The sequence below is a fragment of the Triticum urartu genome, chromosome 6 (assembly GCF_003073215.2).
Source record: "Triticum urartu cultivar G1812 chromosome 6, Tu2.1, whole genome shotgun sequence".
In the NCBI taxonomy this organism is placed as follows: domain Eukaryota; kingdom Viridiplantae; phylum Streptophyta; class Magnoliopsida; order Poales; family Poaceae; genus Triticum; species Triticum urartu.
The window spans coordinates 115,131,237-115,145,604 of NC_053027.1; the positions used below are offsets into that span (position 1 = coordinate 115,131,237).

Sequence of the window (14,368 nt, forward strand, 5' to 3'; positions counted from 1 at the left end):
TTGAGAGGGGAAATCGGTAATGACGACTCCGTCATCGCCATCACCTTGTGCAAGGAGACTCGGACATCAACCATCTTCATCACCATCCCATATCCATTCCATTGTAGTACCGAACCCTAGTGGATCCCTACATGTATTACTTTGATTTATCATCCATGTTTATCGTCCCTATTCATATAATGCTTGCCATGTGTGAGTAGTTTTCTTAGTTCTCATGGATATGGATGAACCTTGGTATGTATAGGTGCTGAATGCTTATGTGGATATGCGATTCTCTGTTGAATGCTTGATTTAATAACAGTCGTGAATGTTGTGAAGGAGTCCCACTCAGTATTTTCACCTTGAATACTACAGAGCATATTACTGTCTTTGTAAATGCTAAGATGCTGAGGTTATTCGAGGTGATAGAAAAATTCTCTCTACCATACCTTTGCAACTGATAGGAGAATAACGGAGAACTCTTAGTGCGGTCACGTCCAAGGGAAAACCCTTAATTGTCGTATTGAGAACCGGAACTAGGAAACCACGCTAGTGATGTGCGTGGTATGAAGTCTAACTCGAGCAGAACATATACCCTATGTTTGTACCCGGATCCGCCTAATTACAAATATCAACAGTGGCTCAAGTATCCAACCTAGAACTCCGGACTCTCCGAGAATGCCTTAATTCTCTTACTTATTTTATCGCTTTATTCACCTCGTTGTGCTCTTTTACTTCTTTTATGCTATTTACTTTTGTTTGCACTCTACTCAAAATTATCACAACCATTCACCTTCATTTTACTTTGCGTCTACTTAACTTGCAGGCACATTTCATAAGTCTCTATAAAGGACAAAATCCAATTCATCTGCTGCATGTAGGATCGATACTCTTATTCAAAAAGACTACAACTAAACCATGTGTACATGTCATCAACTACCTTTAGCCCCAATAATTTGGTTTTCTGATGTTTTTTTCCAGAAAGTTGTTGTTTTCTAAATCTTTCGTCTGAATACATGTGGTTCATTGATATTCACTCTTGAAGGTTTACAAAGACTTTTCTCCATCGTCTTCAATACTCAGTCCTTTTTTTTTAGAAAAAATTTACATTCTATTCATCAACTATCAAGATAGTACAAAGAACATAAGAAATAAAAATTACATTCAGATCCATAGACCATTTAGGGATGAGATCGAGCCTTAAGCTCACCACCGCCAAAGCCCCTCCCTCACCGGAGCCGGGCAAACTTGTTGTAGTAGACAGTCGGGAAGTCGTCGTGCAATGGCCTACGGGACCAGCGCACCACAACCGATGCCGATGAAAAGAAGCATAGATCGGAAGCATCCAACCTGTAGACACACGAATAGGGACCGGATCCACTGAAGTTGAACGTCGTCCGAATCCCGTGAGATCTGTCAGATACAAACCTCCACATGCCCTCCAACGACGCTAGAAGCACCGCTGTGACGAGGCCTAGGCGGGGATAACCTTATTTCTTCTTTAAAGAGCTGCCATCGCTTGCCTCTCAAAGCAAGAAACAAACCCTAACAAAACTCACGAAAACATCCAAAAATAAAGTCCTCCGACCAGTAAGGGTCGAGATCCACCGTGCCTCCATGGCCCTAAGACTACAAGAGATGAGGTAGACCGTCGACACAGGAAACCCACGCAACGGGTTGCCCTTGCATACGAGCGAAGGAGTACTCTTCAATACTTAGTCATTGTAAAAAACATCAAATCTATTAATACATGACGAAAGATAAATCTTCCGTCATGCTAAACTCATCTTCTGTATATCTAAAAGATCCCAACAAAATAAACAAGCCCTATCTTACTCCATCCGTTTTTATTTACTCTGCATATTAGATTTGACTGAAGTCAAACTTCATAAAGTTTGATCAAGTTTATAGAAAACACTATAAACATTTACTATAACAAATGTATATGATGTGAAAGTACATTCAACAATGAATCTAATGGTATTGATTTGTTATTGTATATGTTAATATTTTTGTTTATAAACTTTGTCAAAGTTTGCAAAACTTGACTTTCAATAAAGCTAATACGTGGACTAAATAAAAATGAACCTTTTTTTGAACATCAATACAGACACAAGCGCTCATATACACCCGCATACACTCACCCCTATGAACGCACACACGCACACCCTACCCCTATGAGCACCTCCGAAAGACTGAGCCGGCATATCATTTTGAGATTTACGAAGGCACCGTAGGCACCTCGTCGTCGACGGGAACGTCTCCTTCCACTGAATGCGCATCGCCGGAAATTCTGAAATAAATTCAAGAATAAATGCGAGCATCAGGATTTGAACCCTGATGGGCTGGGATACCACAGTCCCTCTAACCATCCAACCACAGGTTGGTTCACAAATAAATAAATAAAAACCACAGCAAATAAAAACGAACCTACTCCCTTCGTCCCATAATGTAACATGTTCTACATTATGAGACGGGGTAGTAATAAATTAAACCCAGAACCTAAAAAGTGCGCGCGCACGATCCGGAGGAAACGAGCGGCCGCGCTAGCCGACAGAAACAGTCGTCGCTGACTCGCTATCTCTCTTCAGTAGATGCCTCTCTTCAGAAAAAAAAAACAACTAATCCCCTTGCACGCATCTGGTGAAGCACGCCGCCCAGGAGCTTCACGAGCGGCCGTCTCGCCGGCAAACAGGATCCGCGTCACGCCGGTCCCCTCCTGCCTTCCCTCCTCTTTCTTCCTTCGCTCTCCCTCTCAGCTCTCTCTCTGTTCCACACAGGTCGCCGCCGTGGAGGATCCACGCCTCGGGTCAAGCTCGCCCCCGCCGACCACCGCCATGCTGTGCCTCCTCTCCATCTGCGTCGACTTCGGCGCGCCTCCGCCGCCGCCCCTCCCTATCTTCTCCATCGCCACTGGATTTGAGATCCACACATCCTACTTCCTCTCGTTCATCAAGGAGCTGCGTTTCTGCATTTGGATCGAAAAGAACACCAACTGTTCTCAAATCTTCTCCTAATGATAGTATCATTATGCGGGTGTAAGACTGTAGTTAATTACTAGTTTATTAGTTGGAGACAAGGTGTCTTCTCGGGTGGATTTAGGCTGCAAAGTAGTATTACTATTATCTATGGATTTGTTTCTAATGTTGTTGTCAAGGAGTTTCCGATTTGTTCCAAACTGTTTAAGTAGTATACAATGCAATCTGGACATATCCGCCGAAGCAAAGGTCCAGTCTATGTATTTTTCATCTTCCTTGCAGAAACCTATCATTCAGTGGATGATTGGATGCTGAAATAGATGTTTTCTTTAGTCAACTAATACTGCAACGCTTGTATGTTTTGTAATTTATCAATCTCGGATTTTCTCACCATAGGAAGAGTTGCACAACCATACTTTCAGAGTTGCACAGGGTAGCCGTAGAAGTTGCATTCGTACTGCAAGGGGTAGTTGGAGTGGAGGTGACGCAGTGGTGCTCGAGGTGTGACTCACAAATCCATTATGGATGGGTTAACAGGTCATGTTGATTGTGGAAGACCCCTACTCGTGGAGCCGGAGCAGTAGCGCAACAGACTGTCTCTTTTTTTCTCGGTGTTGGAGTTGGAGCGATATCATCGTCGGAAAGACACGTAAAGTTGCACAACCATGCTTTCGGAGTTGCACAACGACTGCCAGGAAGTTGGTCGGGGTACTTGTCAAAGTTGCACATCCTATTGGTACGGAGTTGCTTAAGTTGATCTATGTTTGCTAGTAATATTTTTTTTGTTGGCATTCGCAGTAGTTGTTGCACACATAATAGTTCTCAATTGGATATGACCATTGAGAAGTTACACAACATGGTGATACTAAGTTGGCAAGATGATGACTCGCGCTCGCATTGCTTACTAAGTGTAGCTAGAGTGTGTGATGTTTGTAAGCACGTCATAGTCGCACACGCACATCCATGGAGGTGCACACGCGCGTCGGTGCAGTCGCGCACGCTCGGCCGTAGAGGTGCACACTCTCATCGGTGTGGTAGGTCACGCATGAGTGTCCACATCCACGCTCGCAGCGGTGTTCAGGGTGCGACCGACAAATCCATTGTGGCTACGATTAGCAGGACGCTGGGAAGACCCTGGCCATGGAGCCAAAGCAGTAGCCCCCAGCCGCATCATGTCCTCCTTTTCTCTCGGTGATGGAGGTGGAGCGATGCAGTTGTCGGGAAGCCGCGCAAAGCTGCACACCATGATATCGAAGTTGCCCATCGACTGCCAGATACTTGGTTAGGATAGCTGTCGAAGTTGCACACTCTCGCCGGCATAGTAGGTCACGCACGACTGTGTGAGTTGCACATGTGCGGCGGCATAGTCGCACACGTGTGGTCGTGGAGTTGCACACTCTCGTCAGAATAGTAGCTCATGTCGGGGAGGTGCACATGCATAGCGGCATAGTCGCACACGCGCTGCTGTGTAGTTGCACACTCTCGCTGGTATAGTAGCTCACACACGACCACGAGAGTTGCTCACACGCGGTAGAGTAGTCGCACATGCGCGGCGACGGAGTTGCGCACTCTTGTCGACATAATAGCTCATGCATGCAAGGTTGTCAGAATCGCGATTCTATTATACGATTCTATGACTTTATGACCCAAACTAACCCCTCTGATTCTACGATTTTACTTCATAGAATCTACGCTTCTACGATTCTGATAGTGAAGATTCTATGATTTGCGATCCTACCATCGGGGTTCCGATCCGATTCAAAATCGCGATTCTGATAACCTTGCATGCATGATTATGGGATCTGCACACTCTTGTCAGCATAGTTTCTCGCGCACAGCTGTGGAGTTGCACACTCTCGATGACATAGTCACACATGCAAGGGACACGGAATTGCACACTCTCGTCGGCATAATTACTCATGCACCGACCACAACGTTGCACACTCTTGTTGAATAATTTCTCATGCGCGGTTGCGGATTTGCACACTCTCATTGCCGTAGTAGCTCATGCACAACTACGAGAGTTACTCCATCGTGCAATTTTAGTACAACATGATTCAACTTTTTTCAAAACCATTTTTAAAGTTGCATGATCGAAATTATTGTGAGATTTGCAACCTAGTAACCACGACAACTAATTTTTAATGATGTGCAACTAGTCTATTATTCGGCCAACTACCTATTAGTCGATGTGCAACCCTCCCTTCCCTATACATGGATGATATAATTTTCCATTGTTGTCATACCATTGCCCCCACCTACCCCTACCAGCTATATGTGCAACTTACTCTATTGTTTTAGCTAATTTTTTAGTAGTCGAGGGGCAACTCCTTTCCCTCCATACTTGTGTATATGTAGTTTTAGTTGGCAGGGGCTATAGAAGTAGTTGCACAGAATCTGCTAGGCAGTTGGCCAGGGCAACATATAAAGTTGCACATCTCACTGGTATGGATTTGTTGAATGGTGAAAAAATGCACAAAGACCATGAGGGTGGAGAAAAGTTGTCTACAGGTGAGAGATCCTCAAGATGCACATCTCACTAGCTGGGGTGGGTGGAAAGGGGTGCTGGCAATGAAAATTACACATCCACGGGTACTGGGAAAAGTTACACATACACATCAACCATTAGGTAGTTGGTTGGGACTGTTTCCGAAGTTGCACATCTACTACTTGGCAGTTGACCAAGGTAGCAAACAGTGAAAATTGCACTTCCAACTAGAGGAGAAAAGTTGCATATCGACTACTAAGCAGTTGGTTGGGGTAGCAGACGAAGTTGCACATCTCACTTGATAGTGGGTAGTTTGAGGTGAGGTGTCATCATTGAAAACTGCACATCCATGGATAAAGGTGTCTAGGGCACATCTAGATGTGCTCTAATTATTGCACATCTAAGTGAGTGAATCAAGCATAAAGAGAAAAGAAAAAAGAAAAAAGAAAAAGGGAAATATCCACACGAATCTCGACGTAAGATCAATAACATAGGACTTAGATGTGCAATACTTATGGCACATCTAGATGTGCTTTAGCAAAACTGATAAAGAAAAAGTTGCACATCGACTATTAGGTAGTTGCACATCAACAACTAGCCAGTTGCACAAAACGGGGACAAAATTGCACAGAAAAAGTTTGTCGAAACATATCCATGTGGAATCTAGTTTCGAAGGGCACATCGCGAGGATTTCAGTGGTGAAAGCGGATCTTAATTTCGATGTTTCGTTTAAAAGTTGTGGCTTTTCTAATTTTTTTTAAAGCTGAATTAAATGCGTTCACACAGGTTCGGGTGTGTGCTTTTATAATTCTGGTTAAACATGTTGTATAGTCTTTGTCTTTTTCTTACTAGGAGGATAAAATAATTCCTAATTTGTTTGATTAAGACAAAAACATACCTAAAAAGGAGAGGCTGCCACGAATTTGCTATCGAGCAACCAGCCGCTCGGTAGACACGTCCTAAATTAAATTCATTCAAGCTGGTTGAGGAAAAGAGCTGAATAAACCGCAGCAAACCTACAAGATCCAATAAACCTGATTTCTTTCCCTCTCCCTCCCTCTCTCTCTGCACTAGAGAGAGGAGGAGTAGGCCAATCCGGACAATACATTATCCTCTGCCCCCTCATCCATCCCTCCGCCCTCTCCATAACAGCGCAGAATTCTGCTCTGCTCTGCTCCTCCCTCCCCCTGCATCTCCCGCCCGCCTCGCCCGACCCCTCTCTCGCCCCCCTTCCCAGCCGCCGGAGATGGCGACGCTGAGATGCACCAACCACACCCTCCTCGGCTCGCCGACCTGCCTCGCGCGCCCGCGCCGGGCGGTGGTGCGCGCCGCCGTCGCCGTCCAGGCCGAGGCGCAGCCCAAGGTCTCCCTCATCCGGATTGGCACGCGCGGGAGGTGATCAATTCGAACCCTTCGTCACAGATTCTCGGTTGCTTGGTGTACAAGAATCGCGTCTCTGGGTGTTAACTCGGTTGGATTTGGGGGCGGCAATGTGCCGGAGGCGCCCGCAAGATCCTGTCTTTGTTTCCCTAGGAGCTCCCGTTTCGAGATGCGGCTCTGACCGACCCGATTGCGTTTCTAGGTGCCAGATATTGCCTGATTCTGACGCGAATTGTTGAGGACGTTTACCAGGATTTGCATTTTAGCTGGGGCTTCGATGGAATCGTGGAACATCGGTAGCACCACGCCGTTGACCTTAATCGTGCTAAATAGTGAACATTTTCCAGTCAGCAAAACTGCACCTATACATGTTAGCAGCTCGATTCGGGGTCAACGTGAGATGTTTCAGAGATTTTTAGTTCGGTGAACTTGCTCTGGGTTTCACGTGGATGTATACAGAGTTTCGTTTAGCTTCTGGCCACCTTTTGCTTGTTTTGGCCTACTGAATTCATGATTTGACTTGGTGGAAATTTGTGTGGCTTCGGCCTTCATTTTTAGGGGTGGGAGACAAATTCAAAGTACAAAAGCGTCCTGTCGAATTCTAGCTGTCTTTTTCAATGTTCAGTTCGATGTGTTTTTATTTCTCTCCTCTGTACCAAAGTGTCTTGCTTGCACATGCAAGTCTATAATCCAAATTGCTGACTATGTAGGACAGTCCTCTTGCTCTTGCACAAGCCCGTCAAACCCGTGACGAACTGAAAGCTGCACACACGGAGTTAGCCGAGGATGGTGCCATTGAGATTGTCATCATAAAGACCACAGGAGACATGATCTTGGACAAACCCCTGGCGGATATAGGAGGCAAGGGTTTATTCACCAAGGAGATAGACGATGCGCTCTTGCAGGGAAGCATTGACATCGCGGTCCACTCGATGAAAGATGTCCCAACATATCTACCCGAAGGCATGATATTGCCCTGTAACCTCCCACGAGAAGATGTGAGAGATGCATTCATATGCCTGACTGCAAAAACTCTTGGGGAGCTTCCTGCTGGTAGTGTTATCGGAAGTGCTTCCCTGCGGAGGCAATCTCAGATTCTCTATAAATATCCATCACTAAAAGTAAGTCTACTTGTGATGACTGCATTAGTGCAATACGTCTTTCCTTATGTTTTGTTCCTTGTTGTTTTTCATTCTAAAAATAATCTATGCTAACCCATCACTGTTAAACTCATATTTTTCTTTTCCATACATAAAACTGCCTGAAACTTGTATAAGGACATACTCCCTCCGTTCCAAATTAGATGACTCAACTTTGTACTAACTTTAGTACAAAGTTAGTACAAAGCGTGGGTCATCTATTTTGGAACGGAGGGAGTATATCACAGATTGCTATTTTGAAGGGATGTTGTTTCATGTCCTTATGTGCCAAGCAGTATTCTTGCAAAAAAAAAAATCTTATCTAAAACCCATCCAATCCCACTGTAAATCAGTCTTCTACTTTAGTAATATGTACTGCTTTATTATTTTACAAGCCATTTTTATTAGAGACTCTTCTTGGTTAATTTGGGCTTAACAATAGTGAATTGGTTTTCAGGTTGTTAACTTCAGAGGAAATGTTCAGACACGGTTAAGGAAACTTAAAGAAGGAGATGTACATGCTACATTGTTGGCACTGGCTGGACTAAAACGGTTAGGCATGCCAGAAACTGCAACATCTGTATTATCAGTAGACGAAATGCTTCCAGCAGTCGCTCAAGGCGCTATTGGAATAACTTGCAGGAGCAATGATGATAAAATGGTAGGTCGTCTAATGTTTCAATCTGCTAGCAGAGTAAAAATCTTAGATGCTGCATGCATGCATAATGCCATACCCAAATGTGGTACCAGCTGTGTTATGCCACTATGTTTTAATACTTCAATTTTGCATGTGCCTCTGATAACCTGATAGGTTCAAGTGTCTATTTTGTGGTCTTTATTGGCCATTGTACCACATCATGTTCTTACAAAGATGCAGTTGTGTTCAATTCTGCATTGTCGACCAACTCTTCATATTTCACATCTTTATTGAGGTTTCTTAACATGCTCCCTCTTACCTCCCCTTTTTACTTGAGAGGTAAGAGTACAAAATAGATCTGAGCCATTGGTTGCATTGAGTAGTGGGTTTGATTAACTCTTACCTTCTTACCTGATTACCTCCCATGTGAAAAGAGGGGGTAAGAGGGAGCATGTTAAAATTGCTCGGCTATTAGCCATTTTGCCTAGCTTGCCTCCAATCATTTTTTTGTTGTTGATTTTTGACCACACCATGTTGAATATTTTAGTTTTCGAAATTACTCAGAGAGCATGGAGTTAGAACATTCTGATTTCCTATTGCATACTGTTGTTTCATTCTGTGTTGTGCGTAGGTGCCCTGAGTTTCATTCTGTGTTGTGCGCAGAACACACCAGCCAATTGCCTGAGTTTTTCTTTTGTTTACACCATCTAGTTAAAGATGCTGATCCCCCCTCTTTCCATTTTTTGTGTGTAGATGGAGTATCTGTCCTCTTTGAATCATGAAGATACCAGATTAGCTGTTGCATGTGAAAGAGAATTCTTGTCTGTTCTTGATGGTAACTGCCGAACTCCAATTGCGGCATATGCTTATCGTGACAAGGATGGGAACTGCTCATTCCGGGGGCTATTGGCTTCACCAGATGGCTCTATAGGTATGGTTTTCTTTTCAATTAAGCTCATATGATATGAACTAGCCATATTTTGTTAGGCAATAATTTCTGTGTTTGTGCATGATTGTTCTTATAGTATACGAGACGTCAAGAAGTGGAACATATTCTTTTGATGACATGGTCGCGTTAGGTCAAGACGCCGGCCACGAACTGAAATCAAAGGCCGGACCTGGTTTCTTCGATGGCTTACAATAGGAAATCCGCCATGCCCTAATAGCGTTCATTTTTTTTACCATCTTCTCGTAGTTATGATAGAAGTTTGTACTACATATTGAGCTGTACCAATCAAATTTGTATCTCTGTTTTTTTGGCTCTGCGGGTTAGAACTTAGAACACGGTTTAGTGGTTTGTTATCCTTCGATTTTCATCGAGTTCTGGAAGAGGCTTCTGCTCGCAGTATTGTTGTAACATTGTAATGTGATGTAATTTTGCAGATGTTTTGCTGTTTCAGGAAACAACCGGTTCTGAATCCGCTGTTTGCCAAGGTTGTTTATTTTTCTTTATATTCATTTTTGAATGGTTTCCAGGACGTCTCTCATGTAGTATGCTACCACGCTTGTGCTACCTAATACCGATCATTGTTTTTTTTTTGCCAGGATAGTACGATCATATCTACTACTCCCTTTGTAAATAAATATAAGAACGTGGAAAAGTAGTGATCTAAACGCTCTTATATTTCTTTATCGAGGGAGTACCTTGGAAAAATGGCAAAAAGTCATGTTTAAGTCTTGCAACAAATTTATATGACGCAATCTATCTTGGTGTTAGAAATGATTTCATTATCAAAGCATCCTTTAAAAAAATGACTAAAATGTGGCACTTCTCTTAGGTTGGGAGCAGCGGTAGCACATTGGCACTTATAATTATGAGAATTTCCTGTGTCATATTATGACAATTTAATATGTCCACATCATATCAAGACATGAGAACTTAAATTCACAAGATCACATGTACTCCCTCCGTCCCATAATGTAAGACGTTTTTTGATACTACACTCTGATAGGCTGACAAATGAACTGCTCAGTAGAACAGGAAAGAGCCCCCTCAAGAAGAGAACAACAGGTTGGCAACACAGACTGATAATCTTAACACAAGAGTGCCTGGCCCTCACAGGCTCGCAGCTAACGACCGTTACAATTGCAACATTCCAAGTTCATCAGGGTGGTAGATTGCTTGTTAGATTGGCTCTTGCTGGAACTAAATAACAGATTCACTATGTAATAGATCTTGGTCAACTGTTCTGATTCTGCCTGGCTGACATGTTAGCCATGTCTTCAGCAGTCACTGGCTTGTGCATCTGCACAAACAGGAAGCTTGAGTTAAGACAATCTGATAAAGTTTCACAAGTTCTTTTAGTAGATACCACTACGTGTTACCATACCTAACCGGCTAACAAAATGAAAGGAATATTGGCCAAACAAAGATACATCATGTTGGTCAACTGTAAGCTCAGCACAAGTAGGTCCAGGAACAACACATTACAGAATCAATCAAACGAACAATAATGTTTAGTTTGCAAAGCATTGTCCATTTAACAGTCATGAAGAGAATGTGGAACTTGGAATGCGGAGTTACTAACATAATCAAACAAGCCAAGCAAGGGTACAAGTTAATTCATTGTATGGGCATAGATCATATTGACTTCACCAGTGTCTTATGAACCTTACCCTGACTAACATGGTCAATGGTCGTCTGCCAAATATATGGGGGATGGAAGCTAAACAGTACAAAAGCATAACAGCTCGTCTGCTCAAAATGGATTAAACAAATTCTGGAAGAAAAATAACACTCACTGCATACACAATGGTTAACATAATCAAACTCACCAAGCAATTAGTAGAAGTTAATTCATTCTATGGGAATAGCTCATATTGACTTCACCAAAATTTTGTCTTATGTACCTTACCCTGACTAACATGGTCGACAGTCATCAACCAAATATTTTATTATGTACTTTACCCTGACTAACATGGTCAACAGTCATGTACCAAATATCATCAACCAAATATTTTATTATGTACTTTACCCTGACTAACATGGTCAACAGTCATGTACCAAATATTTTAGGGATGGAAGCCGAACAGTACAGAAGCATAACAACTCAACTGCTAAAAATGGATCAAACACATTCTGGAAAGAAAGGAAAAAACACTTACTGCATTCGCAATGGCTAACCAATGAAAGGACCGTGGGAGAGGATCCTCTGCTGATGGCATGGTGTCATGATTCCAGTAAGTTATGTTCTGGAATTCTGCACGGGATACAAAATTGCTAGCCTCCTCATCCATGCCCTGAGCATCCTTTTCTTCGTTCTTCTTCTTCTCCAGTACATAACCTACAGGTAAGTTTCAGACCACCAAACTCGAGCAACATACAAGAAGATGGTGCCAAACTCAGACATTGTACTGAAAACATGGAAGAGTAGAGTGTGACCAACATCATATCATACCATCGCTATAGTCCAGAAATACTCTTTTTTTTTGACAAATGAGAATGAGACAGTAGGGGAGAACCCCTACTGCACGTGTGTGTATATTAGTGCCTGTTCGGCAACCCACCAACTTCTGAAAATTCAAGGATCTGCGGAGCGAGGAATTAGCTGCTCCCTGATTTGCAACTACAGCTCTGGCTGCTCCGGAGCGGAGTTGTGGAGTCAGAGTGACTCCGAACAGGGCCTTAATAGTCCAGAAATACATTGTTATATTTATAAACCTAGTATCCCTAGACAATTTTACATTCTGCCAGGAATAAGGCATCTAAGATTTTTGTTTCCATGCGGGTTTGACACAAGATAATAAAATAGTAAAAGACCATGTCACAATTCAATGGCCATTTCTGTGGTGAGCTAAACCAAATTTCACGTCCCTTGCGAAGGTTTCCATTATAAGCACCACCCTGTTGAAATGAATTAAGCCTATCTAAGTAAGTACACTCTGGCACATTTTAATTTAACACAGGATCAGGCCACGATACATCTTTAAATATCCAGATCTCAAAGAAAAGCTTTAACATCAAGCAGTAGCGCGCACATTTCTCATATATGGATAGAAGGACAGCATAATTCCAACAGAGAGAAGTTTGCTTTGTGCAGTTTTTCAAATCTGTTCCAGAGCTCCCAAATCTAAGTATCGTCACCGTTTCCACCGAGCAGAAACAGGTTTACATGGCACCATCAGATCGCGGGAGCTCACCTCGGTAGCCATCGGGGAGCGCGACGGTGGCGCCCTGCAGGTTCCTCCCGCGGAAGAAGGCCTCCTCCACCTTCACCCCATCCACCTCCACGCCTGCGCGCACGCACGCACCCACCAATTCGTCAACCAAACAGACAGAAGGTAGACGGACGAACAGAGAGAGGAGGGGAAACGAGCGAACGGACCAGTGTCCCTCGGCTTGAAGTAGTCGGAGACGGCGGCGGCGCTGTTGTGCCTGATGCCGCAGGGCAGGAGGTGCACCCGGCCGAGGTCGGTCGCCGCCGGGGATAGGTCGACGCCAGCGGCGGCGGGAGGGGTGGCTTGCTCCATGGTTTTGGTTTGGGGGTTTCAGAGCAGTCGCCACGTCCCGCTGGTGGACTGGTGGTCTCTTCGTTGGGTTTTATTTTTGAGACAAGTCTCTTCGTTGGTGCGGCACCCCTGGTGAGCTGAATAAAGATGGGCCCGGTTCCAGCGGCCCACGGTTCATGCAAGCCCGCGTCTATCCTTTTTCTTCTTATAAAAAAGAAAGAAGTCCATTTTCACCCCCAAATGCAGTCTGAGGGACAAATAACCCCCTAAACTCAAATTTGGTACGATTATAGCCCCCAAATCCTTGAAACTGGGTAAATCTCACCCTTACGTGGTTTCCGTTTGATTTTAGGCGGTTTTGGGAATAGATCGTGTGACGTGGCATGGTATTTGGGGATGCATAGATAGACAGTAAAGCTCGCCTGCTCCTCATGCACATCGTCTCTGTCGCTCGTGGCGCCGCCTCCTGTACGCGGCGTCGTTCCCGCTGTTCCTCTCGCTCTACGCGCTCCTCGAGGGCACTAGCAATGGTGGCACTCCCTTCACGGCCTACGATCCGATTGCCGCGCGGTGGGACGGGCTGCCGCCGCCGCCGATCTCGTTGCCACCCCCGCGCTCTACCACCAGTCGTTCCTCTCTCGCTGGCTGCCGCTCCAATTCGTGGCCGCGGCGGGGCGGCTCATCCTCATCGTGGGGTTCACTTAGCCGCTCCAGCCGGCGCTTTGCAGCCCACTCGTGTTTGACCCGGCCACCGCGCCCGTGCCGCGCTGGTTGGTCGCCCCGCGCAGTTGCATGGCGGGCGCAGCGCGCGGCCGCCTGTTCATGGCGAGAGGCATGGGCGCTAGCTCCGACCTCGCTGTCGCGCGCTCCGGGTCGACAGGGGACCCCGCCACGCCGTTCGCGCCGTGGGAGCCGCTCCCGCCACTGCGGGACGTGCGGTTCAGCCGGGACGCCGCGGATGTCGTCTGCGCGGGTGGAAGGTCTGCATAGTCAACGTACACGGCAGCTGCGCCAAGGAGGGCGCCGTGTTCGACCTCGTGGCCGGCCGGTGGGAGGACATGCCGCCTGGCATGCTCGCTGGGTGGAAAGGTCCTGCCGCGACGTCCCCGTGACATCGCGCTCAACGCTTCCGACGGCAGATGCAGCGGCATCCTCGTAGCCATGGTCTACAACGACATGCATTATGAATGAAGGAAAAAGAATGAGCGAGGATGACTGGTCTGGTGCCACGTCAAAAGAGTCAAATGTTTAGCTTCTAAGAAAATAGAGTCAAATGCCTAATCATATTCTAAAACCGCCTACAATCTGACAACTCAGC

The 14,368-nt window shown here is 45.1% G+C and overlaps 2 protein-coding genes and 1 pseudogene across 2 annotated transcripts; 2 read left to right on the forward strand and 1 right to left on the reverse strand.

The window, feature by feature from the left end:
• The first annotated feature begins 6,524 nt into the window (after positions 1 to 6,524).
• LOC125516233 (porphobilinogen deaminase, chloroplastic) lies at positions 6,525 to 10,021 on the forward strand. Its single transcript, XM_048681709.1, has 5 exons — positions 6,525 to 6,840; positions 7,541 to 7,946; positions 8,422 to 8,625; positions 9,355 to 9,532; positions 9,627 to 10,021. The coding sequence occupies exons 1-5, from the start codon at positions 6,692 to 6,694 to the stop codon at positions 9,743 to 9,745; spliced, it is 1,056 nt and encodes a 351-aa protein (XP_048537666.1). The 5' UTR covers positions 6,525 to 6,691; the 3' UTR covers positions 9,746 to 10,021.
• Positions 10,022 to 10,480: 459 nt separating this feature from the next.
• On the reverse strand, positions 10,481 to 13,133 carry LOC125516234 (ribonuclease H2 subunit C-like). The gene is made up of 4 exons (XM_048681710.1): positions 12,927 to 13,133; positions 12,742 to 12,834; positions 11,707 to 11,885; positions 10,481 to 10,847 (listed from the first exon to the last, which is right to left on the reverse strand). Exons 1-4 carry the CDS (start codon positions 13,069 to 13,071, stop codon positions 10,782 to 10,784), a joined length of 483 nt encoding a protein of 160 aa, XP_048537667.1. The 5' UTR covers positions 13,072 to 13,133; the 3' UTR covers positions 10,481 to 10,781.
• Positions 13,070 to 14,162, forward strand: LOC125516651 (annotated as a pseudogene).
• Positions 14,163 to 14,368: the final 206 nt, after the last annotated feature.

Excerpts from the sequence above, each read along its gene's own strand:
- LOC125516233 (XM_048681709.1), top strand. The coding sequence starts at position 6,692 with ATGGCGACGCTGAGATGCACCAACCACACCCTCCTCGGCTCGCCGACC. Across the intron at positions 7,947-8,421 it reads ATAAATATCCATCACTAAAA|GTTGTTAACTTCAGAGGAAA; the intron begins GTAAGTCTACTT and ends ATTGGTTTTCAG. Across the intron at positions 9,533-9,626 it reads TTCACCAGATGGCTCTATAG|TATACGAGACGTCAAGAAGT; the intron begins GTATGGTTTTCT and ends TTGTTCTTATAG.
- LOC125516234 (XM_048681710.1), bottom strand. The coding sequence starts at position 13,071 with ATGGAGCAAGCCACCCCTCCCGCCGCCGCTGGCGTCGACCTATCCCCG. Across the intron at positions 12,835-12,926 it reads CTTCAAGCCGAGGGACACTG|GCGTGGAGGTGGATGGGGTG; the intron begins GTCCGTTCGCTC and ends GCGTGCGCGCAG. Across the intron at positions 10,848-11,706 it reads GGTTAGCCATTGCGAATGCA|ATGCACAAGCCAGTGACTGC; the intron begins GTAAGTGTTTTT and ends CTGTTTGTGCAG.